Here is a 24,265-nt window from a genome sequence, read left to right as displayed (position 1 = left end):
TGATGGGAGTCATACAGTCAATAAATTTGCCTAAACAAAATTATTGTTTAGTAACTGCATAATGAGAAGTCAAAAAAAACCTAAACACAAAAAAAAAAAAAAAAAAAAAAAAAAACCAACCCAAAAAACATTTGTCCTAGTGTCCTAGGACACAACCTTCCAAGCCAAGCCAATGCTCTTTTGTTAAACAGTCAGCTGCTGCCAGATGCTCTGGGTAGGAATGGTCACAGATGGCCAGTTGTCCAGTTAACAGACCAGAATGCTCTCCCCTATGATCTCCCCCAAAATAGTATCTCAACTGTATGCAGCAGATGAGAATTATCTGATCACGGTCAAGAGGCCATTTGACCCAGCTAAGACCACAGGTCAATGCTGATAATCCAGTTCTCCATGTTACCCCTAAGAAAACTCTCTCAACGTGTTTCAAATGCTAAGTGTCAAGTCCTACTTCACTTATGCTGATTACATTATAAGTCACACCTTTTAAATTAAAAAAACGCAGCTTTTTATATATAAACAGAAGCACCTTCTTACAAGGAGTGATACCAACACACTTGAATTGATATATAAGGCAAGAGCTACAGGAGGAAACAGTCTGATGATCAACTGAAAGACCACAAGGGGACTGCTCCATGCTCTAATATTTGTGTTTAGTTCTGCAAATATTTACCAGTACTACTTAAAATATAAAGGAGAACATGCAGAGAGGCTACTAGCTAGTACCCTGTGCATGTAACTATCCCATTAATACTGGAAGGTATTTTTATTTCATTTTATTGCAGTATCCTAGTGATATTTTTAGGAATTTACAGTAACATGTCCTGTAGCCATGCTAAAGTGAGTGATGCTTGTTGGGCAGTATAGCCATGACAAAGGCTACCAATAACAGAAACATAGCCTAGAAACACCAGAGAAAAAACTTTGGTACTTTGTGTTCATCTTTCACTGTTAAGCTAGACTGAGCACAAATACCCAAAAGCTGAAGTATCAAGTATTAAACTGAGTACTAAAAAGATGGGTATTTACTAACTACCAGTTCTGTCTCTTGTGGCATGCAGCTGGGTGTCCTCCTAACTTACACAAGATTAACAAGATCTGGTTATGTAAGTGTTGCACAAAATACATTTAGGGATACAGATAGGATTATCCATCAGTGGTACAAATCTAGTTTAAAAAGTTTATTGCTAGAAATATAGATGGCCAAACTTAATGCAGTAGCCTTGTAGGTCAGAAGATTTAAGATCCCTAAGATGTCCTTCGAATTTATTGCCTTCCAGAACAGTTAAGAAATATGTTCTGTACTTACCTAAACCACTGACAGTATACTCAAGATCACTGGCATCCAACAAAATCGGTCCATTTTCCTGCTGGCCTTCTTCCTTATAATACAACTTGTACCCTTGAATAGCTGCAGTGTCATCAGAGTCCTGCTGCCACTGAACTGTAATGGTTGTACAATTTATTGGTTCCAAACGCAGCTCAGGAGATCTTGGTGCTGATTTTAGAGAAATATACACAATATTATTATATTTAAGAATAACAAAATCCTACATTAAAATCAGAATGCCCATCAGTCAAAAGTTCACTCAAGGTTTTGATTCTAGCTCACTTATGTACTTACCTACTTAGTTCCTTTTTAGGATGTCTGATTCCCTGTAGCTAATCTAAAAGCATAATTTCAGGTAAATTAAGAAATAGCTATTTTTTAATTCAGCATCTCAAAAAAAAATTGAAATAAAATCTATTTAAAATTTTTAAAAGTATTTTCAATTTCTTTTTCTCAAAAGAAAATGAGGATAATCTAGAGTCTATAAAATGATCTCTTGCTTTAAAATAAGCCAGAGTAAATGTAAATAGCAATCACATCACACTTCATCAAGAGATAATAATTTGCAATACTAGTCAAAACTCAATTAAATTCAAATGAGATGGATGAGGATTAATCTAAGAAATACTGTTACAAATTCAAATCTATACCTTTAAGGCATTCATGCAAAATTGAATGCTCTTCTATACAACATTGGTAAATAATAATGTAAGCCAAAATTCAGCTATAACAACTTAAATCGGATTTCAAGTAAGTCCATCTCTATACTCAAAACTTTGTGTTTTGTTTGTAGAGCAGACACGTGTCAACTCAGCTCCCTTGTGCACCCACACAAGCTGCCAGCGTTAAATGTCCTGATATGAAGAAAAGTTTTACTCTGGACTGCTATCTTTTTGGGTTTGCTTGTTTTTTATTAAAATCATGTGGAACAGAAGAAAACCATGTTATCATTGGAAACAAAAGCGAAAAGCTAAAACATTTTAATTAAAGCTTCCTACCACTGTATCAAACACGTGAATATCAGCCTGTGACCAGAATCAAAGATCAACACAAAAGTAACACGTTGGCTTTTCATTCTGCTGTCACACATAAAGCACAAGACAGATCCACTTCTCAACAACTTCTGATCCTGACACTAAAATCATAAGCTTGTGTAGATTACGCACGAAATCATAGTTAGAACACTATTCCCCTGTATCCCTAGGATAAGAACATGCAATGGAAAAACTCGTTTCACATCCTTGTGTTACCTATCAGAAAAACGTGCAGCCTTCAGATGAAGCCCACAATTGGCCCCATCTCCAGGCAGTGGGTAACATAAGCATTATTACCTTTCACACTTGTAGCTTTTGGAGTTCGGTGGGAGGTCCACAAAGATGCCTCTCCCCAGCCAATCCTTGTTGCAGCAGTAATACGAACCAAGTAGACACTGTCAGGCCGCAGCCCTTCAAGGAGGTACTCATCTGAAGTCCCTGGAAGCTCCAAGACTTGGATTTTGCTATCTGTGCTGAGGCGGAAAGACAGACGATACAGAACCACCTGGCCTCTCCTGTATTTTGCAGGAATCGGCAACCAAGAGATAAGAATATCTGTAGGACTCCGGCTTGTCAAACTAATTTCAGGAGCTCTCAAGGGAACTGAAAAGGAAAAGGACAAAAGTTTTTGAGCTCCAGAAAAAGAAAGATGTGACATTCTCATCTGACACCTTAACATACGGTGAGGTATTTGTAATAAGCAGTTTTATAGATTCCTCTTTATTTTAAGAATAGTTTGACACTGCTCATGCTTCTCAATCTTCTGCATACAATATAAACTTAGCAAGCTCCTTTCTGTAAAGCCTTCAACATTTTCTTCTCTTACTGCCAGCAGAAATTGATGGCAGTCAACATCTTACTGTTCTGTCAAAGTGACTGTCAACATTACATGCAGCAGCTGAAACTAGGAGTCTAAACAACACCCAGTAATGCTTAGAACTCTGTGTGTGCTTCCTTCCACCATGTTATGAGGGCAGTCACTTCTGGCCACGTGTTGTGCTTTAACCCAGCAGGTAGCTAATCACCACAGAGCTTGCTCACCACCCCCCTACCTCCCAGTGGGATGGGGAAGAGAATCAGGAAAAAAAATGAAGTGTATATATACATATATGTATACACACTTCATTTATATCTATACACACACACACACACATATATATATATAAATGTTCATATTTATGTATATAAATATATATAACTAGTGATGCACAAGCAATTGTTCACCACTCCCTGCCTAGCTAGCACCCCAAGCAGCAGAAGAGAGCTAGATGAATCTCCTTCAGAACTTCTTCCACATGATGTTGTATGGCACCGACTATCCCTTTGTTCAGTTTAAGTTAGCTCTCCCAGCTCCTTGGGCCTTTCACTGAGAATGGCCTTCACAGAATCATAGAATGGCTTGGGTTGGAAGGCCAATCAAAGACCATCTAGTTCCAAAAAAACGCTCACTTAAAAACAGTGGTATTTATCTGTCTTACCATCTTCAAGGGTGTGCTGAGTCACATGATCTGACATCTGACTGGCTCCAAGAGGCATGTAAGCTACAATATAGAAGGTATAGTTGCTGGCTGGTTCCAAATCGTCAATAATGTAATGAGTTGTATCATTTCCGATGACCACTTGGTACTCTTCATTGTTTAAACCTGGCATAAAACAAGGGTTAAACAAACAAAAATTCCAGGTCGTCTCTAAACATCACAGTATCTGGCTGTGAGATCTTACAAAGTTATTTCGTTTTCTTACCCAGCTTACCTCTATTATTTCAGCCTCCTAAGTTGAGTTCATTTATGCATACGAGTAACTGTGTCTTACTGTGATGTAGATAATGGTGTTGCAGGATTTTCCTGAATCAGGAACACTGAATGCAGCTCTAAACCCCTTTTTAAAATTAGTCACAACAAACTGCGCCCAATATACAGTCACACAACAGACAAGCTCTAATAGCCTTATAATTCAGAGCAAACTTCTACATCTGTTTGTTCAGAGTCAGGAGGCTTTTTCAAAACCTGTTTGCAGAGCCTTACTATAGCAGTCTGGGAGGAATGCAAAGGCTCTGCTCCATCAGAACAAAACAAAACAAAAAAAAACCAAAACCCAAACATAATACCCTCCACCCCCCAAATAACACAAAACAAAGAAATTATTCAACACAAGGATCTCATTTTAGTCCTGCAAATTCTAGTACATCTGATTGACACTTTTTTTCTTTAATTTGGAAAAAAGCCAATAGGAATAGCCCAGAACGAGATTCAAAAGTGTTTTGCTCCTTAATGAGTGGCTAATAAAAAAAAAAAAAAGGCGAGAGAAAAAGAGACAGGAATAAAAAGAAAAAATTCTCAGCAATTCTCATTAAAATATGCATAGCAATGCAAGCAGCAGTTCTTGTCTTTGTTGGGCTTTATTCCTATAGAGGAAGGCTATAAAGTGGAATAAGTGTGGTGAAAGCTGCTGTGTTAAGGAACAATTCACACCAAATGCATGTCAACTTAATCAAAACTCTGTAAGAGCCAGCTCCTCCTCTTCACAACTGAATTTATAAACAAAACGAAAGGCAAATTCCAGCATTAAGTTTTCCCACATTTATGAATTAACTTGATAGCATTTTAATTAGACAAGATTACAAGCATCTCACAACAGACTAGTTAATGGCTTGTTAATTAGGAATTGCAAGGCACGATTTCTGACCTGCTAAACAAGATCCTTGAGCTCAAATTAAAAGGACTTGTTCTCTTATTGAATGGATTGCTAGGCCTCATGCAGAGGCCCTAATGAAACAGCCATAATAGAGAACAAGGGTTGCCTTCCACCACAATCACTGTTCCCTTTGTGCCTTTTCTGAATTACTAACAAGGAATTAACACACTCCAACATGCACGCTCATCAGACCCTTATTCTTCTTGCTACTATGACCCCAATTTGAATGTAAAATATTCTGCTTAAAAAAGAACAAAAATTAAAACATAAAATAAAAACACCACCTGTTGGTTTCTTCAACTAACTTCAATAAAACTTTTTTTTTTTCTTTTAATTCAAACAGGGAAGAGGACCTGAACCTGTTTCACAGTGAAACAGCAGAATGCCTCTGATGAGGGCAATGTCCTCTGAAAGATCTACAGACTGCCTCTTAGAGTGCAACCATTCTCAGGTGAGTGCAGTTTCACGAGCCTTTGAGCTCCAACGTTTTTTCTATAATACAATTAAAAAACAAACAAACAAACAAGTTTTTAAGTCCTGATGTCACAAAATTGTCTTGAGATGAAAAAAATAGGTATTAGAGAAAGAAAGTTCAAATAACTGGTGTGGTTGGTTTTTTTGTTTGTTTTGTGTGTTGGTTTGGTTTTGTGTTGTTTTGTGTTTTTTTTTTTTAAACTAAGCCAAACTGCAATCTCATTTCACAACATACATACATGCAACAGCCTTTGCACAAGCAGGTAAATGAAGCAGAGACTGCAAAAGAATTTTGCAGAACACAAATTTCAGAAGATACCTCATTTTCACTACAGTGAAAGAGTACTTCCTGCACAAATGCAGGCTTCCCTAAGGACAATTTCCCAGTTTTCTTTGAAGTTACCCAGTCTCTGCTCTCTGCACTGGCACCGGACATACAATTACCCAGATAGCTTATCTAGTGTGACTTTATTCATATTAGCTTTGAGCGGGGGTTGTGAGCACAATACCTCAGTGACTGAAAGTGTAGGGGGTAATTTCCCGCACCTCTTGTCCTCATTATCTTTTAAAACTCTTTCCTTCCTTCCTTCAGACAAAATTCTCTTGTGTACTGAAAAATCCCACTTGCAAAAGCAAAGGCAGCTATTTCTGCATCAGTATTAGAGTAATTAAGCTGTCCTTCCTGTCCTCTTGCTTAGCAGATGTCAGACTGGTATTCCATACAGAGCTGAGCATCTGCAGTCTTGTCCTTGAATAAACGAGTTACTGAATAGAAAAGAAAATTAGTCTTCCAAGAAAACAGAGCTCCGTTACAGCATAAACATTAGTTTAAGCTACACACCAAAGAAATTTTCGTGTCCTTTGGCAGTTTCATGAAAAATACCTTGCTTATGAAAAGTATCTGCTTTCTATCACTGTAAAGATTTCCTTAACTTAAAGCACATTACATCGCACTAGGTGATTAAAAATGTCTAGTTCCTCAATTTTCTTTTAATTTACCCATTCCCTTTTACATAGCTATTTCTATAAAATTTAAGAGACCATGGCAAACCATTCATGGCTGTTTCCATAAAATTTAAAATTTTGAATAAATATTTCTCATTGTAGGAAAGCAAACCTTGTTAAGTTAGTACTCTAAGAGACGATAGTTAAAGCCAATAATGCATCAATCATTTTATTCCAAAACATACAAAAGTCTGTAAAGTCACATGAATTTGGTGATCCACACATAGCAGCCGAACCCAGGGAAAAGCTGCTCACTACAAGCCCCCAGGATGGTGTCCTTCCCTCCCAAGCACACATGTAGAATTTCTCCTTGAGAACAAACAGGGAAACACAGACAATAGTAGGTAGGTTCCAGGTTTTAAAGCCCATTCCTGACTTCAAAATCTGTTCACTAGAGTGATCAGACAAGGTGAGTTGGAAGAACACTCAGCCTCACAAATGAGATGATTTGGCAAAAGCATTTTTTCCCCCATGCATGTCAGTTGGTTACAATTTTTATGCCAGTATGCTCTGATGCAGCCCTGGTTACGAGCCATTCAAATTTGGCAGCCTTTGCAAGGACATTCAGCTCTTACCATTTATAAGTAGTATATGGATACACTTTAAATTAAACTGCTTACCTTCTGCTTTCATGTAATGCACAGAATATGCAATCACTTTCTCTGAATTATAGAGTGGCCTTTCCCATGCCAGCAGGATCGCTGAGCTTGACATCGTTTCAGCATGGACGTTATAAGGTGCACTGGGTCTGTCTTCCGACATAACTACAGTAAGCCTGGCTCTGGAGAGCACAGATCCCTGACTATTCTCAGCCATGCACTGATAAATGGCATCATCTTCAGGGATGATCTGGTTAATCACCAATTTACTGAATCCAAAAAGAAAATAAAAGGAAAAAAGAAAAAAGAAAAAAAAAAACACCAAAAACTTAGCTCTACATAATGCAACATCAGTTATATTTGCCTCATGGGTTTAAACAACTTACACTTTACAAACTTTTCAATTAGAAATGGATGTGCAGTTGTGAAATTTCACAACCTGAAGCGTAATTCAAAACCTCCCATGTCAATATTCGTGTTTATTGCTGCAAAGCCAAAAACGGTGAAAACAAATACATAGATCTATTCCTCCCTGCAAAAAGAACAATCTTAAGGTTTTCATTTCTTAACATACTTTAATATGAGCTGTTCAGTCCACAGAAGGGCTGAAATGGGCCTCAAACAACTGGTAAGATTCTGGTCTCTACTACAGTACTGTAGATCCAGAGTGACTCTGGTAAAATCACTTCAGTTTCCACTCAGGTAAGGCAGAGATCATAAAATCTTCACTGATGATTTTGGGTATTTACTAATCTGTATTTCTTCTGCCTGGGAAACGTCCATAATGCTACATTCAATGCCCAATTTGCATTTATTTAGTTATACCTTGTTTGGCTGTATTTAGTTATGGACATCTCAATCCTCAGTAAGGGTGTTTATTCTTTACAAGCACAGCTCTCACACAGCAAGTGCAATCTTACCTGTTGTACATTTTAATTCTACCATTGGAGTGTATTCTCCTTCCATTTTTCAACCATGAAATTTTGGGGGCAGGAATTCCTTCTGCCTGACAGGCAAAGCGAGCAGTACCAGCTCGAGGCCTTGTTAAACTCTCTGGCCATTCCACAAATGAAGGAGGAGCTACAGGTAAGTAACAAGCAAAAAATCAAGCTTACATAAATGTCAGGACACTCAAATTAAGAAAGAATTTTCCTACACACAAGCCTCTTTCCTCAAGCTGCTTAAACACCCATGCAGAAAGCACATTTCATATAAACAAAGTACACTTGTTTAAAAATGAATACTTTCTGCACAAAAAGCAACACTGATACACATTCTGGTTTATGCATTTGGGAAGACAAACAGCAAATTAAACTCCAGCCTACAAAACATCATTAATGACACACATGGGTCTATTACGTTTTTACTTTGTCACTGGATTCTGTGTTGAAAGTCAGTCTTCCAGATGTAGCATTGCACCTTGCTGTCTCTAAGCGGAAATGAACTGATAGTTTGTAAAGCAGACATTCAGTATTTGACATTTCTCATCTCACCCACAAAAGAAGGCTGCCACAGCTCTATTCCACATTAGCAAGCTGCTATAACCCTAGGTGCACTTTATTTGAGAGAAAAATTCAACCCAGTGAATAGCACAGCTCAAGACAAAAGCAAGATGTTAAAACATGGCAGAAGTCAAAACAGACTCACCCAGCACAGTGAGAGTTGCCATTGCTACTGTGAAGTTTCGCGTGCCTGGAATAGTGGCTCGACAGACATATACGCCTGCATGCTGCACCTTCACATCAGAGATTATGAGGTTCCCATTTCCAAGGACACGGGTATTGAAGACATCGATGGACTTATGGTCTATTTGAGACAGTGGGAGAAGTGTGGTCACCAGGTTGCCCAGCATCTTTAAACAACCTACCTAAGGAAAGTTGCCTAGATATCCAAGGCATGGGTTAGAGTTTAAAGGTCAAAAAAAACACAAAAGGAAATCACAAATGAGTTTTCAGAGATTTCCATCTTGCATTTGCTTTGCTCTTAACTGAAGGTATCTGATTATTCGGATGGCTAGGTTACAATGCTTAGAAAGTAATTTATAACTGGTATTACCCATCACAGCTGAAAACTAATGTTATTTTTCCAGTTAGCCTCCCTAATCAGCTTGCAGAAAGATACAAAGATATTACTACCAATGTCCACATTATCTTTACAATCAGGGATCATCCATCTCCTAAATAGTGTTTGGAATAACATGAACATATTTGGTTACCATGTGTTTTCTTCTATTTTCTTTCTATAAAAAGCGCTTAGGCTGTTATGTGATTATTTTCTTATTTGTTTGCCTAGAAGAGCTATGGAATCATTCCATGACTTTTCCGACTTCTAGAAATAAAATATAGGAAATCATCTGATGATTTGCTTCTACAGGTATAGTCCTGACTTTCACATTTAAGTACACATTAGGAGAAACTGAGGCAATTTTGACAGAAAATGTGACACAGTGATGAATGCTATTGATTTTATTATTGTGTTCCCTCTCTTCTTTTTTCCTTCTAGTCAGGTTATTCAGGATCTGACTATGGCTATTCAGAATCTAAACTGCCCACTCATACAAGTTCTAAAACCCACTCACATACTGCTTCTAAGAATAGGTAGAGAAACACTTACAGGATTATTTTGTGGGATGTAGCCACTCCAATCTTCACTAACCCAACCATCATTCTGTTCTGACTGCCAGATCCCTGGAGGTCACCACCCCACCAGGCACCTTGTCCATTATGCTCTGCGGGCAGTGCAGGACTGACAACAGAAGCAGTTGAGTCCTTGGAAAACCTCATGGGTTCTCATCAGCATTATGGAAGTACATGAGTGAAAGTGTTTCACTCACCCTACCCTAACCTATTGATAGCTGCCTATCTACTACACAATGCCTCAGAACAGGAACCAGCTGCTGAAATCCTCCCTTTCCAATTTCATTTCCTCTCCACAAGCTCAAGATTGCGTTCTGTAATTTTAAGACCTACCTAACCGGCTCCATGAGATGATTGGCTTTGGATTCCCTGTGGCTACACACTCCAGTACGACGGTTTGATGAAGAGATGCTGTAACATTTTGAGGACCAGCTATTATGGCTGGTTTGTGAAAAGGCTTTAAGTCTGAAGCTTTGGAGAAAAACAAAAATTAAAAAAAAAAAAAAAAAAAAGAAAGTAAACACAATTAAACAAAAAATAAATCATATATGAATAAAAATGCGACAATTTAAAAAATGATGCCTAAAATTAAATTTACACTAAATCCTTTTTTCAGTAATTGTACACGAAACAATATTTTAGCCATGGGATCTGAGCAAGTAAAACTATTATTTTGGTGAGCGGTTCATAGGTAATTACTGCTCCTTAACGCATCTAAGTGTTTTTGCTATGTTAAAAATAAGGCAATAATGTTGTGGAAAAATCTCACATGCTGAGTACCTGGAATAACATTCAGCGTTGCTTCAGTGCTCTTACGTCTGCTGCTTATTGTTGTGGCAACACATCGGTAATTTCCTGCATCCTTCTGTTCAACACCATAGATCTGAAGAACTCCTGTAGGTAGAGCAGTTATCCTGGCACATAAACAAAAAAGAAATGTAGATAAGTGTTCCACCAGTGAACAGCATCATGGAAAGGAACACTTTATGAACAGCCATTGCTATACTGACTTGGGAACAGCAGGCTGGAGACTCAGAAACACCCTCTATACACGACTCGCTTTCTGAACTACAGGTGAGATTCCCCCACTGACGCCACCACAAAAGCAGAGCAATCTGTGTACTTTTAACTAGCAGATCTTTCTCAATTCTCAGAAGCAAACATCCCAATCTTCTTTAGGCAGATACCACATCCATGTTACTCGGGTTGGTCAGTTTTCTTGTCAATAGTTTCTGCTACAGTGGCACTTCAGGGTATGCAATTTTCAATAAACCCACCTATATGTTTTATAATTTTCATGTTTTTAATTTGTACCTTCTTTTACCTTGTTTTGCACGCTAGTTCCACATTCAACAAAAGTTAGGTGCCAAGAAGAATGGAAATAGGTTCAGTGGATGCAGTATGGATAGGGAAAATAGCTAGAAAAATGGGCTGTACATCTCAAGTTAATCAACTCAAGAGACGAGTAACCCTATGAAGAATTTACCTAGCATGAAGTGATTTAATTCAGTTTAATTCAGTTTTTTTGCACATATAATTCTTTACAGATGTTTACTCTAAAAACAACAAAAAAACCAAAACCCACAGATTCAATATTAATTCTTCTACATTGCATCTGTGAAAGCAAACTCATTAATTTAAACTATCTGCCCATTAAAACTAAAACCTAACCTTTTCTACATCCCATTACTCCCCACCCCTGAGAATGTAAAATTTCCCATTAACAATTCATAGACCAACATTCATTCTGTGACTCTATTGCATCTACACTAGCAGATGATTCTGGTCCATGCTCATAACATCTATTCAAAATTAACTATCAACGTAACTACTGCTAATAATTAGACTAATTAGTAGTTGATATAATACACACTTAGAACTTTTTTTATGTACTGGCATTACAAGTATTCAGATATTATTTTTGTATCTGGCTCAGAATTATCACAGAGAATGTCATCCTGAAATGCCTAAGTCTACGTACCTGTCCATAGATAAAGGCAAAGTTGTTCGATTCACTTCCCACGTCACAACAGCAGGAGGGTTTGCTGCTATTTTACAGGTAAATCGAGCTACTCCACCTTCCTGAACCTCAGTTGAAAGTGGCTGAACTTCAAAAGCAGAAATGGCTAAAAAAAATTAAAAAATAAAAATACAAGGACATGTAACTTAAAGGACTGAAGTGTGGAAAAGTTCCTAGATAAACTAAGCTCCAGATCACAGATCAACTTGAAGAAATACCCTAAAACACTTCAAACAGTCCACTTTCCTATGTGTAAGGAAACACTGACCTAATTACCTTATTAACTTTGTTCAACATCATGCTTTCATTAGTTGAAAGTATACTTAGCGTAATTTCATTTTAACTCAACTCATTATAAAAATGTTTTAAGAAACAATAAAATGTGTCTCTAATAGAATTAAGTGTACATTTCTCTGGCATGTAGCTAGAAAGCACACTAATTATTAAACTATGGCTGTTCACATCAACACAAATAGTTTGAGCCCCACTATACTTCATTAAAACAGAAAAAAACAACAACAATAACAAAACTGCAGAAGAAAATTCCCAGAACATTCAGTTCTTGACAGTCATATTTCAGTCCTTTAAAAACACTCACTTTCTTAAGAGCGTTTGGAGCATTGTACAATGGGTTTGATAGAAAAAGAAAGCAAAAATTCAAAACAATTGGAACCAGGTATTAACACTTTCATACCAAAAGTCCAAGTGTTTTCCAATATAATTTCAAGCAGTTAGAACTTCAGGAGTTCACAAAACCGAGCCAACTGCATTGGCAGATCAATAAATACCTTCTAGCTAGCAGAAACCTAAGAAACTAACCAGTAGTTGGACTTCTACGCTCAGGAAATAAAAGCTAAAAGCTAAAAGGAAAGGAATACAAAAGCTTCTAATTAATTGCTCTATTTACTGCTACTCACTACATAATTAACACAAAGAGCAGCTCTTCAGAGGCAATTCATTTTGGATATCTTACAACATGAGTAATTCCGCACACATCCCCACTCCATGCAACTGCACAGGCAAAAATCTCTGCATAACCTCAATGGTACTGATGTGTTTAATACAGGATTTCAAGTACATTTCTACTGATGTATAAATTACAAAAAAAAATTATGTAACAGATCAATATTAGTAAGTTAACCATCGCTTAATATTTAAGCTTTGTGTTGAAATAATTCCTCTACTCACTTCACTTTCTTTCAACTGTTCTAACTCCTATTTATTGCAGTGCATTCTCAATGATGCTCTTCTGCACAGAGTACACATGCAGCACTGATGTACACCACGCATTCTAACAAATGCTCCCTCCCACCACTACCACCCCACAATCTGATACTCTTCCATAGCATAAAAAAATCAAATTCTGGAGTGCGGAGGAAATATGACATCACCCAATTGCTTACTCTCCATGCACAAACTAACTCCTAACATAGGCCTAACTATCCTATTACTAGTAGAGCTATTTAATACCTCAGGTCAGAGTAAATCCCTCTTGCACTGCATTCCAGTAGTTGCACAAGCACAACAAGAATTAATATTCCTAATCATACTGCCAGAGCCCAAGTGTTGCAGTGCTGTGAACAGACCTCCCAAAGACTGACTGACAAGTCAACCAAACCACCATGTGTAGCAAAACCATCTGAAAGCAGCTACCACAGCAGATACCACATGGTGCAAACACTGTGGCCATTGGAAACAAGGTCTTTCAACCCAGATGTGATACAGACTGCTAGGATGAGTGCAGAAATGCTCGGGTATCCACAGTCAGCCCCATGCTTGGCTGTGGCTTTTAGGAACAGGCCTCCACAGCCCCAGCATACTCTGCACCCTCACTGCAGAGAGAACTGGACTCACCTGCAGAATTTAACACAGTTAATTGTTCCAGTTACTTCTCTCAGTTTTGAACAGTACCAGATTCATAAATCTCACGGTTAAGTCCAAATTAACCACTCTGTTTAAAGCAAACAGAAACCCCACAGCCTGCATAAAGCTGTCACAACAGAAGTTGTACATTTGAAGCCTGCCAGGAGATGGGGTAGAGATAGGATGAGGAGAGGAAACAGAACACTTCTCTTCCTAACCATGTATTTTCTTTCAATTGCAAAGAAAGCATCATAAGAAAGCATTATGGTTCTTTGTGATTCAGTGCAACTCAAATAATCTGTCCATGTATCAGATTGTTCCCATAACTCTGAACTTGCCAGCTTTGTTTTCTGCTGAATTTAATGCTGTCCAATCTCCTGCCATTTTCCACTACAGAAGAGCAAAATAAAAGCATCCAGACTTGTCTTACATCCTTTCCTTCTCATCTGTCCCCATCCCTGCCTACACAGACAGCGTGTGTCCATCCAGACAGGCTGCAGAGTATTCCTCCAGTGCTGTTCTCAACAGATAGAAATTTCTAAGAGAACGCATAGTGCTTTGCATTCATCACCTATTTATTGAAAGCATGACATAGTCAGCCAGGCAAGCCTGCTTAACTTTCAAAATAAAATCTTGTGGAATACAAAAAAAGTATAAATGATGATAAGAACCACACAGATCAACATAACGCAAGCCTCAGAATCACTGATATACCCTCACATATGGGTATGTGATATATGTGTACAATATATAGTATGGCATGTGCTACGTAGTATATAGTGTATTACATACTATATGTTATAGACTGTGTATGCTACACGGAGTATACACATATTTATACATATCTACAAGCAAACATTTTATTTTTCAATGATTTATTCCAATGCATCCTGTAAATCACAGGATAAATCACAGGGTGAAGATTAAAGTCAGAAGTGATCTTCTCAAGAATTCCTAGAAACAGTGGACAATTAGTAATTCACAGAATAATGCATCACAATAGCAAGTAAGAAAAGATTCAGCCATACTGTTTAGAAAATCTAACATTAATTGAGGCTGATATTTAAATAACATTTTTCTATCTGAGCAAGAGAAAGGCATTTCCTCAGAAATAAAGTCTTCAGTGATAGCAAAATCAGAATTTCAGAGAACTGCTCAAAATCTTCAGGAAAAAAATATGTCATTAATGTCACTAAAAATGATTGTAGAAACAAACAATAAAAAAAAAATCTCCATTTGCTTCTCCTGATCAATTTCAATTTATACACTGTTTGTCAGTCTAACTCAATACTTTTTCATTCTGCATCTTGTTTCCTTATGCAAATCTCTGGTTCCTTCGTAATTCTGACTTTATTTGTGCCAGTAAAATCTGTTTTTACAAGTCTACTGCTGTCTCGTGAAACCTGACCTCTTTGTAACAGGCTTGTTTTCATGGCGAGTGCTGATACCAACTCAGAACCCCAAGAACAAGTCATTAAAGCAGTGCTGTTAAGAGGCCAGAGCTCTATAAAATGGATAAGAAACAAAGTCTCAAGAGACATTGGTTGTTCCCAAAAGGAACCCTGCAAAACACAATAAATGTAAGTGCCTTTTTATTTGAGGTTTCCCCCTCTTCTTCAGTCTATTTAATCGTTTTGTTCTCAGATTTATTGCCAAAAGAAAACAATTAATGTTACTCCAAGAAGCTGGTACTCCCATCTTTTTCTTTTTTTTTTTTTTTTTAAACTTCTATGATCCCAAATGCTGGGCAGAAAAAAAGAAAACGATAGAAAACGTATTTACTTTTAAAACCTCTTGCAATTCAAGTGATGGTAACACGTTTATATAGTTACTTTTGAGTATGAATATTTGTAATTATATAAAACACACGTGCCCAGTAAAGTTATCCTAACAGAGAGAAATAGGAATACAGTTCTGTATGAGTTTCATCACTTACCATTGTAAGCAAACGCTCATAGGCTCAAAAGACAAATTACTTGCCATCACATGCTGATTAAATGTTAGAGAAACACTGCTTCTGTGATATACATGGATTGAAACCATACATTTTCCATAAGGAAAAAATTTTTTACCTAAACAGGTTTAAATAGACTTACCAGTTAAAGTTACATTACAGAAAAGTGAAACATCTAAAGAGATGCTCAAGCTTCATACCTTTTTTTGTTAAAATATAGCAGTCCTTTATTACTATTATTTTAATATTTCCTTCAGTCCTGAAATGACACCCTGAAGCTCATTCAAATGCAAGTTCAGATGACTTTAAATGTTCCCTTTCATCTTGCACTTTCCACCTGTGTACTAAAACCAGAGGCTACGGCAGGTCAAGGCCACCTTGTGCCTTTCTGTATCTAGGTGATTTCTGAATGAGTTTCCTTGAGGTGCAAAAGAAATTCCAACAACCTACATATTTATTGCTTTCAAACCTTGCTGGTTTCTTCACACATACCAGCTGACATTGACCCAAGACTGGAGCATAATTGTATAATAAATAAGTTGAAAGCAAGGAATTGTACTGAAATTACTCCCTGAACTGAAACAGCAGCAGAGTTGAGTATCATCTATCCAGACAGCAGCAAACATTGTGAACTTTTTTCAGTATAGATACCAGCTACTGCAGTGTTTCTCAGGAGATAACAGCCTCTCACACAGATGAACAACTCGGGTAGAAAGAACAAAAATGCACAACACCATTTGTAGAATTGATGTGTTGATGGTACAACAGAATTACACAACAGTCTTAACCTGCAAATGAAACCAACCTGCTTTGATTAGTACTACTGTTATTAAAAATCCTTGTGTGGAGAGGCTTCACCTGGGAAAAACAGGCTTGTATGCTGAAGAGAAGCTATGACTACTCCCTAAGCAATGGATTTCAGGACACCATGTGATAAATTGAATATCAATTTTTCTCTTCTTGATCTCGTTTTTGTAGTGCTCTCTCCCACAATTGTTGAAAATATTAAAACGTATTAGATTTTAGCACTGAAGCCAACTAGCACATGCCTTCCTTGAACAAAGCTTAAAAACTGATTATGAAAGCTGTGCCATGCCTGTTGGCTATATGGACACGTATTTCCCAACTATACGCCACTAAGATGGCCTCTGCATCTGGATTTGGATAAGGAATAACTTTTATACGAGCACTGACAAACATCCACATGTAGCCATTCTCCCCATTTCTGATGAAGCAGTTTGAGTAAATAGGGCTGTAGCTGTAGCCAAGCAATCTAACGGATGAATCTTTGCTCAATTATGCAGGAGATGCCAGCGGAAATTAAATAAAGTTGTTAGGAACTTGAGATCAGCACAGAGGTGAATTTCACAGAAATGGCGCAATGTTTGTAAAGTTATGAATAACTGTATGTGAAAAGGAAATGTTGTGAAGGCATTTTGCATGTGCTACTATAACACTGAGGTTTCTTACGCTCACCTTTAAGTCCTTGATCAAGCGTTGTTTCTCCTACAACTATGTGGCATTAAAATGAGATATTTCTAGAGAGAATAAAACTTGACTTACAAAGAAAGATTAAAAGAGCTGAGACCTGATTAGCTCTGGGAAAGGAAACCAAAGAGAGAAATGACTGCCTTACAAATATACAAAGGAGATATTAGAGAGGATGGGAAGCAATGGCACTCATCAATCACTAGAAACAGAAAAGGCTGAAAAAGGCTTTAGCTGCAGAGGCAGAAGTTGAGGAGAGTTTGCTGAAGGGCAAAACATTTGTGAAGAGCAGGCAAGCAAGGCAATGCTCCCACCAGTAAAAGGAGTGGCTGGGCTGCTACCCACCCTGCCCAGGGGGCAGTGGCACTGCTCCTGCCATCATCCTACACCAGATGCCATAGCAAAGATCCTTTCCCAAAGAAAATCTTTGTTCTCTTCTTTTATTTTTTTTTAGAAACCTCCAGAATCTACTAGAGTTTTGCTGATTTTTTTTTCCTCACTGCAGTGCAAAAAGACAACTCAGAGTAAATTTGTATGAAGAAGTCCTTGTGGCTTTCCAGCCTTCTATCTCCCCCACCTTCTCTTTCACTCTAAAGCATTATCAGTATGGTACATTCTACATCAATAGGCCCTAAAACCTGTGGAGATAAGATAATGAAGCTAGTACATAAACAAAAAGATAGGTAAAAAGGAGTCGGTGCCAGTAGAGTATGCAGAGCATATGGGTGTCAGCAAAAGATTCCCTGAGGAATAAGAGACAGTGAAGGTGTGCCACAGGCTCAATATAACCTGTCTCCTGCTCTGTGTTTTTAGTGGCACCTCCTGAATTGAGATGCTTTCACTGACTGTGCATCAGTTCAGTTAGAACTGAAATGGACCAATTCAAATCACAAGTGCTTTTCTAACCATGATGCAGATCTACTGGTGAGGATACTTGAGTGAGATGACAGTGGGAGCACAAATCACACAGGCTCCTGACATCACTGCCAAAATGTTAAGAACTTGGAATGAAAATTTTGGGTCAAATTCTTGACTTTTTACTCTAGAATTTTAAAATTGTGCATTTAATTCCTTTATTAATTCCTGGCAGTAGATGCTATCATGCACTGAGCTATTAATGAGACGAGATAATCTAACAAAAGGAGCTGATAGTAGTGAAAAAAATCAGCCAATTGTCTTCTCCTCCCCAGAACCTAAGAACAGGGAGAGGACTGTCATATATGGAAACTCATCCTATGCATCTCCTCAGATTCAATAATTAATCATCAGAAATGTATTTGTATATTAGAGCTTTCAAGATGTTCTTGCTTGCATGTTTAGGAACACCTGGAGAGCAAAAGGGAGGTGAATAATGTTGAATCCTATTCCTCCCACTCACACATATTGCACCCATTGCAGGCCTCTGCATACTTGTAGGAAAGAAGAGCAGAAGACTGTACGACATCCTGATCTGACACACAAAAATGCCTCGTTTAAGGCTTAATCTCAGAACAACATCCACAGATTTTAATATCTTCGTATTAACCCAAGTCAAACCACTGTTCCAGTCCCAGAAGGGCAGTATGGATCATATATCCAATTGCCTTTCTAAGCATTTCAAACAAGCTATTTATGATCACTTCACTTCCAAAGACAACATACATTATATCCTGAACCAGTTTTCACAATTTTAAAGTCCCAGCTGATATACAGTAGAACTGAGACAGTTAAAGAAGTCACAGTCTTCAAGCCACCTCTCTTCACCTTAACAATGCCTTGGGAGTAGTTTTTCTCAGTATCTTGTATTCTCCAACCTCAAATTGAATTTAATCCTCAAGAAGGTGCAAGAAGGAGACTGATGCTATGAATCCCTCGATTTTCACAAGGTACTAACAATGAACTGTTAGACACGATTAGAATCAGCGCTCTCTTGAATTGTCTGGAAATGCAGTCATCTCTGTTGAATTGTATTTATTTCCTTTACCTTTCTGTTTCATTTTCTTACTTCAGACTTGAGCTTTAATTTCGCCCTCTCCTTTATTATAACAAGTTGGTCACTAAGATTGCAGTGTTAAGAAGAAGGCAAGTCACAGAAAAACTCTTTATCATGAAAAAAATGTGCTTAAGTCAAAATCAGAATTCTGGGTAGGGTATCAAGTCGTGTCTCTTATAACCTATGTTACAATGAAAGGCAGTCACAGAAGTGCAAATGAATTCCCTCTTTTAATAAATTCTCTCTGCATTGTTCCAGAACATCCAGAACAAAAACTGTACAGCCCGCTGTGCATACTGGCAATATCAGCAAGCAGATGAACATTTAGCCTATCACCATGCTATTTGTGAAACAGATTACACTGCATATTTTCACAGATATTTCTCAAGTTAAATGTATTTCCAGGATAAGGCCAATATATCCATGTACTCTTCCTAAAATGAAAACAAAAGATAAAGAAATGGTCTTCTATGACTTTACTGATATTAAGAAATTCCTAAGATTGTGATAGTAGCAACACTGAAGCGGCAATTTTGAAGCAGACTCTGAAACAGAAAAGGAGTCCAGTCTCAAGCTATTCCCTTGGAGCATTACAAGTGAGTAATAGGTAGGTTATGTGAGACAAACTGCTGCACTGATTTGACACTATCAGTAATTGATAGGAAATACCCATTGATGTTTACTTCAAACATTTTTCTTAACCATTTGTCAGTTCTTCCTGCCCTCATAGTAGGAATTGTAACATTTTAAAGATGGTGGTTTGAAATTCCAGTTTGTACAGAATACAATCTACAGGGATCCAAGAAAAAAAAAAAAAAACAACCTCCAGACCTACATTTTTGGAGCCACTAACTTGCAATACAACTTCAATTCATTTTCCCTTTCTACCACACTTTCTTCTAAGTCAAAGAACTGATTTCATCAAAATGGAGTGACAGACTGAGTGCTGCTGGCACAGCTCCATGCAAGTTATGCTCACAAATCCACAGAGAATGGATGTTAAAGTTTGCTAACAAATATTTATCACCCACTCCTTCCACTGACACTACGAGGGAGTCGTATCCTTGATTTCAATGGGCTTTGAATCAAAGCCTTATCTTAAAGGTAAGCGATATTTTTTGGTGAAAATACTGGATCTCTAATGAAATATCTAAGTTATGTATGTACTATTTCAGACCTCTGGCATGTACTACCTTTTTGAGATCAGAGGGAGAGCAGGAAGACCAGAGAGAAATGGAGATTGATCTGTTTCTATTAATTCTAACAAAGTTTTGTTGTTGTTGCTGTTTGTTTGTATGTTTCTATATTATTTTTAAATGGATGTTAAGTATGCCAAATCTTCAACTGAACATACAACCACAGACGATAATAAAGAAATAAACAGCCGGATATTGCAAAAAGAGAATCAGAAACACCACTGAAAGCCATGTAAACACAGAGAATGAGCCACGTATGGGCACAAAATTTGATATTCCCTACAGACAAAACTGATCCTTTAAACTCATGCCCCGCAAGTTTCAGCTCATGGAGCAGTACTGGCAGCTTGTAGGCAAGGAGTAAATATTTTGGAGACATTAGTCATGAGACTCTCAAAATCACATTCTGAGTTTTGGATGCACCAAAATCTGCTCTACATATAGGAGTAATTAGACAGCTTTCATTGATATATACCAAGAAGATCCCAGATAAGCTAACGAGTAAGGATTTGGGCCATCTGTCCTTTCTGCTATCCTCAATTCATTCCCATTACTCTGGGCAAATCTCCTCGAAGCCCTGATTCCTAAGCTGATGAGTGAGCTCTTTCCCAGAGCTTGCTGCAGTTTCACCTCACACCATGAGTTAATTACATCTGGGAGACAGTCTGTTTTGAAACTTACAGCCATCTTATTACAAAAACATTTACTCCTGGCCCATCACACACTTCGTTCTACCACTGAAACTAAACAAAGAGAAGCAAGGAGAAAAAGAAAAAAAAAAAGAACAAACAGAAAAAGATAGAAACAGTGTTATCCTTTCCTCTCACTGCTGCTAAGAGGTACTTAAGCAGCATAATTTTACACACTGATTTCCAAACTAAGATGTAGATTATTTAGAATTGTTCTACAATCTCCAGGAAATTGGGAAGAACAAAAAAAGAAATAATTAGCTTCATTTATAAAGACTACATTTTAAAATTATGATGCAAACTGGCTTCTTTGTGCTTTAAAATCTTGGTACAGCAATGTCCATGTAATCCTCACCAACCTACACTCAAAAAAATTTGCCCAGGCACAAACTAGCCACTACTCCTCCAGTACTGAAGAATGCTATAATCTAAAAGCAAAGAAATGGAGAAGCGAAGAGGTCAACAGCCTGAGCACCCTCGAACAAAAGTTCCCTTGGAGATGTCAGCTGCAATCTCATTTGTTTCCCCTAACACTTTCAGGTCTCCCCGCTCTTTTCTTTAGAGCTCCTAATTCAGTGGCTGACAAATGATCACTTTAAAATCTGTACAGGAATAACCAAGGCTGAATATGTCCACTGAAGGTAACTAAGCTCTCCAACCATTTGGGCTGGGGCTGGATTCTGTAAAGCTGCTTCTGACCACACACACAGATACACAGCTCTAACCACAAGCTTCTCAAAACTAACAAGTCTGAATTTTCACATTTAGTATCTGTTGCAGTATTTTCTCGTCCTGAAAAACTGGCAGACTAATCTTGACTAGGTTTTTAGGGTAATACACCCAAAGTTTATTCTTCCTTTCCTACAGATAGTAGGAAAGTATACTACTGACTTACCACATGGAAACTGCTGAGAGCAAGTTTGCTGATATATCACACTGCCTAAAGTAAGGAGAGTAGGAGGACTCCAGTGGAGGAAGAAGTTAACTGACACAAAAGGAGAAGAAACTTGACTAGATAAGGACATTTTTTAAACCCTTAGGAAGAAGTGAAAATATCCTTTTACTTATATGTCCTGATGTTTCAAAAATTCATTTTTCATGTTTCATTAAAAATGAAACAAAACTTTCTTTTTCTCTGCAAGAGGTCTTCAGAAGTGAAAGTCTGGGGACAGAGAGCATCACCTTTGGTTGCTTAGAGAAAAAAGAAGAACAAACGATGCACGTGGTTCTGTAATAGCCTCCCTTTGGTGAGGGGGTTTTGAAAACGGATGTCTGAAGTCAGAATTAAGCTTTACTGTTGCTGTTTTTCTATCCTCAGAAGCATTCAGTCCTGTAAATATTTGTTTTCTGGGCACATGACAGATCAAATGGCAGACCAGGCTTTCGCCATATGAACATATGGCTGGCTTTTTAAGCTCTCCTTTGTACAAAGTAACTCAGTCAATTCATAATTATTAAAATAGCCATCACAGGACCAGGAATCTCTAAGACACTGATCCATTTTTTTGAGGATAAAAGTAATCATTTGAACTCAGAATACATGGGGCTTTATGGATAAAGACGCTGTTTCCTTTTGCAGCATACATTTACCACAAATTTTGGAAAGCGTGATTTGTACGTCTGCTGTACGTGAAGAACATCAAAACAAAGAAATGTGGCTCTTCAGAAGCGTACAACCATCTTTCAAAAAGTTCCCTTTTAAACACAGAAATATGCATGCAAGAATATAAGAGTACAGTCTGAAAGTTAGACTGCACATCTTCCACCTACAGACCACCGGAACAAAGGCAGCTTGTTATTCACGACATATTGACATAACTGTGATAACAGTGGAATCACAGCAGCACCAGTGTGCTAGAGAAAGAAACAGTGGATCCCCTAACTGACATCCTAGCACTTCATGAATGCTTCATTTTACTGTTTACTCTCCCGCCCATCAGGTGCTCTCAGAGCCAGGCTAAGATGACAGGAGAATCACATTATGGCAACAAACACCAGATTTCTTAATCTGAATGAAGAAAGTCCAGGAATCACAAACACAAGCTTTTTACCTTATCAAAGCAGCTAATGATATTGCAACAACACTTTCCAGCTCTTGCAGTTATATGCAAGCTATTCACATGACATACACATTGTGTTCCCTCAGCTCAATCACTTAATAAATGGCAAAAGAAACACCACCACTATCCTCCCTAATGAAATCAGACACATCTATGGCCTTAGGAGTTATCACCAGTACTGTTTTCAAGGAAAGCAAAGACTAACACTTAGATACATGGTTTTGTAATTTCAACATTTTATTGAGAGTACAACGATACACCTGGAATCATATAAACAGGCACGAGGGATTTGATCTTTTCACTTCTGAAGGCTCCCCAGCTGGGGCTTTCCCCTCTCAGCTTTATCTAATTCCAGGCAACAGTGTGTGGCCACAGTATATGCTAACACACTTATCAAGGAATTCCCCTCTGCTGTCCTACAGACAAGAAATGCAGGAAATAGTACAGAAAAGGCACACAGTAAGCCACATTAACCAGCTTCAAAGCTGCTCAACTTGTGTGGCTGCATGCATTCAGGAGAAAAAACATCAGTTTTTCTCTTCTGGGGAAGAACTGCTTTCCTTCAGCAGTTTGCAAAGTGACCGCCTTCTAGTATCTATGCTTAATCCTACAAATGCCTTTCTTTGGAGTTGTTGCCATTCTGTGAAGAATTAGTTCTGCTTAATAGCCCAACTGTTGCATGGAGAGCATCCAGCACAGTTTTGTGCTTTACAACAAGAAGGATCAGAACACAAGCAGGACTGTGCAACAAAAGACACACTCCGTCACAACTGTCCTCATCTGACATAAAGAAAAAAGAAGAAAATCACAAAGGAGAATAGAAATAGAAAAATAAAGATCAATTACTATGATTCACAGGTTCCTCAAAAAAGAGCCCCCCAAAAGAACAGTGAAATTGTGATAGTCACTCAGTGAAACACAGAGAAGCCAATTTCAGTACTGTGCAGCAAAAACTTCCAACATTGCAAGCTCTAAAGCTGCTCCACTCTGATCAATTAATTTCACTGCAGATGCCAGCAGAAGGGGAAAACTTCTATTCACCCATCACGTAGCTTCAAAAATAAATAAATGCTATTCCCAGCGAAAACTAAACAAGACCCGAAGTAGAATGCAGTGCCCACACTTCACCTCACCCTGCCCAGCTCATCAATCACAGGAAGCACTGCAGAGCGCATCCCAGGACAGCAGTGGGGCCCCACACATTCCTGTGCCGCCCACCACTGCTGCGCCTTCCCTCACATCTAGGAGGAGGTG

General features: G+C 38.0%; 1 protein-coding gene across 1 annotated transcript in view; it reads right to left on the bottom strand.

Moving 5' to 3' along the window:
• The window catches only part of PRTG (protogenin), an 80,654-nt gene that overhangs the window by 35,540 nt on the left and 20,849 nt on the right, over positions 1-24,265 (bottom strand). Inside the window, exons 3-11 of the mRNA XM_042876079.1 lie at positions 11,751-11,895; positions 10,550-10,683; positions 10,103-10,240; positions 8,781-8,939; positions 8,054-8,213; positions 7,155-7,402; positions 3,840-4,004; positions 2,659-2,964; positions 1,307-1,495 (exon numbers count right to left, since the gene is read on the bottom strand). Of these exons, the coding sequence (XP_042732013.1) occupies positions 1,307-1,495; positions 2,659-2,964; positions 3,840-4,004; positions 7,155-7,402; positions 8,054-8,213; positions 8,781-8,939; positions 10,103-10,240; positions 10,550-10,683; positions 11,751-11,895 (1,644 nt within the window). The remainder of the gene's footprint in view (positions 1-1,306; positions 1,496-2,658; positions 2,965-3,839; positions 4,005-7,154; positions 7,403-8,053; positions 8,214-8,780; positions 8,940-10,102; positions 10,241-10,549; positions 10,684-11,750; positions 11,896-24,265) is intronic.

The sequence above is a fragment of the Lagopus leucura genome, unplaced genomic scaffold (genome assembly GCF_019238085.1).
Source record: "Lagopus leucura isolate 7727_CA_CO unplaced genomic scaffold, USGS_WTPT01 Super-Scaffold_100015, whole genome shotgun sequence".
Lineage (NCBI taxonomy): Eukaryota > Metazoa > Chordata > Aves > Galliformes > Phasianidae > Lagopus > Lagopus leucura.
The sequence above is the reverse complement of the archived record's forward strand: the minus strand, read 5'-3'. Positions and strand labels throughout refer to the sequence as shown.